This window comes from Gorilla gorilla, chromosome 7 (assembly GCF_029281585.2).
Source record: "Gorilla gorilla gorilla isolate KB3781 chromosome 7, NHGRI_mGorGor1-v2.1_pri, whole genome shotgun sequence".
Classification (NCBI taxonomy): Eukaryota; Metazoa; Chordata; class Mammalia; order Primates; family Hominidae; genus Gorilla; species Gorilla gorilla.
In genome coordinates this window covers 39,093,778-39,096,089 of record NC_073231.2, presented here as the reverse complement: position 1 = coordinate 39,096,089, position 2,312 = coordinate 39,093,778, and the positions used below count along the sequence as shown (strand labels likewise).

Genomic DNA, 2,312 nt, shown 5'->3' with positions numbered 1-2,312 from the left:
AATGTTTACAAAATGCAATGGAACATATTCCCAGAGGTGAAGAACCAGCACACAGATGGCAAGTAGACTATATTAGTCGGCTGCCGTTAGCACCAGGAAGATTTAAATGGGTTTTGACTGGCATGGATTCAGGACTTGGCTTTGCTTTTCCAGTCACACAAACTAATGTTAATAATACAGTCGGGCTGGGGTAGGGAGGCTGACTGAGCAGGAGTCGTCTGCTTGTAGTGGAGGCTGCTAGGAGCCGGTCAGAGGGATTCATGCATAAAATTTTCCATCCAGACACTGACGACGCGTCAGGAACTGTGTGTCTAGATGTAATTAATCAAACTTGGACAGCTCTCTATGATCTTACCAATATATCTGAGTCCTTCCTGCCCCAGTTGTTGGCCTATCCTAACCCCATAGATCCTCTCAATGGTGAAGATGCAGCCATGTACCTCCAAAGACCAGAAGAATACAAGCAGAAAATTAAAGAGTACATCCAGAAATACGCCATGGAGCAGGCGCTGAAAGAGCAGGAAGAGGGTACCAGGGACAGCTCATCGGAGAGCTGTGTATCTGACTTTTCCGAAGATGAGGCCCAGGATATGGAGTTGTAGTAGAAAAAGCACCTGCTTTTCAGAAAGACTATTGTTTCCTAACCATGAGAAGCAGACTATAATATTCACATTTAAACACAGCAATTTTTTAATGACTAAACAAAGTTTTTATGAATAATAGCATTGATATATATATATTATGTATCACCCTTTAGATCTTGATTTCTTGGTCATTTCTCAACCTGAGGTGCATAGCATATTCCCACATTCCATTTGGTAGCAATATGCGCTCCGAATGCATGCATTCATGAGTCCATGTGGCCAAGTCAGCCTGTGTGCTACTGAACTGTCAAAGGAAATAGCCACTCTGATAGGTAGACGTCAGTAAGAAGAACAGGAAAAAATCGCTTCTTTTATTGATGGTTCCAAAGAAACAAACCAAACCAACCAGCTCTTGGATGTGAAGATAAAATAGTGCTTTTCTGAAATGGAAAGGAAAAACTTGGGGAGGAAGGGGCCTGCTGTGGGGGCATTAGAGCCAGCCACATAAGAATCAGAGCTACTCCTTCCTGTGAATCCTAGGGCACCCTATGTCTTCTGCAGAATTACAGTATAAAACAGGGAGCTAGTTAGAGTATTAAAACTTAAAACCGTTTTTTGACTCTGATTTTAAGTACATTTTTACATGTCGGTTCCTGCCCTTCACACTACCAGGCCCTGCAGCCACAGTGTTCTGTTGGAGAAAGTTGGAGAAGTGCTTTCTGAACCGGTTCTTTTTCTTGGGGTAGAGCTTGTAGTCCAGACCTGTTTTTGAAAGGACAGCACAAGAGGAGAAAAGTGACTGGGACGATGCTTCCTCTCATCCAAAACACGTGCAGAGTCACATCCTCATCCTAGTGTTTGGCAGTTTGAGACTGCTACCCTGAACTTAAGAGCTTTAAATATGAGGGTTGTGTTTTCGGGGCGGGGGGCGGGGGGCGGGTTATTTTTTTGGTGTGTGTGTGTGTGTGTATTGTGCTTAGAAAGGTTGCAGATTTCATCTTCACCTACCAAGAGGCAGCCGCCTCCTTGGACAAGCCGCTCATGGACCTTTAGACTTGAGGAGAAGACCCATGTGGTGACTGCAAAGCCCTGGGTACTTGCCTTCATGTTTTGGTTTGGTTTTCCCTTTTTCTGCTGCTCTTGGCAGCAGCCTGATCATCATCTGCTTGTGGGAGTGGGAAATGGGTATTTTAGACCCAACACAGGTTCTAAATTAAAAAAAATAATAATTGGAGCAAATAAAGGTTCTTGTACCCAGAGTGATTCTACATGGGAAAAACAAACCAGCTTTTTTTCAGAGTGACCGAACAGGAAGAAGGGATTCAGAAATATGATGTAGTAGAACATGCCCTGCAGGAAGAAAATGTTTTCTCTCCTGTGTATGTTAAGAGGAAATCAGTTTAAAATGCCTGCTAATCAAATGTTGACTCAGCTAACCGTATGTCCAGGTTGCTGCAGAGTTTCTTTCAAATCTGAGTGTTGCTTGCTGAACTCAGATGGGAGTTTGAAGAAATTTTAGACAGTAGCTCTGTATTCTTTTTTTGCTGTAGCCAATAAGATAATAGCAGAATTAGCCAATCCTAAGACCTTCTGAAGACAATTTTTGAGCATCCCACTGGGATTATTTAATTTTTCTTTTTGACGTGTGTTTTTAGTTTAGAAATGCTGTATTCCACAAGGTTTAAGTCAGTGAGGTTGGAAGATGCCCTATCTTTTTTATTCAAAAAG

At 42.5% G+C, this 2,312-nt stretch overlaps 1 protein-coding gene across 1 annotated transcript; it reads left to right on the top strand.

The window, feature by feature from the left end:
* Positions 1-260: 260 nt before the first annotated feature.
* On the top strand, positions 261-686 carry LOC101152063 (ubiquitin-conjugating enzyme E2 H-like). Its single transcript, XM_055349804.2, has one exon. It carries the CDS (start codon positions 261-263, stop codon positions 600-602), a length of 342 nt encoding a protein of 113 aa, XP_055205779.2. The 3' UTR covers positions 603-686.
* Positions 687-2,312: the final 1,626 nt, after the last annotated feature.

Coding starts and splice junctions, on each gene's coding strand:
- LOC101152063 (XM_055349804.2), top strand. CDS start 261: ATGCATAAAATTTTCCATCCAGACACTGACGACGCGTCAGGAACTGTG.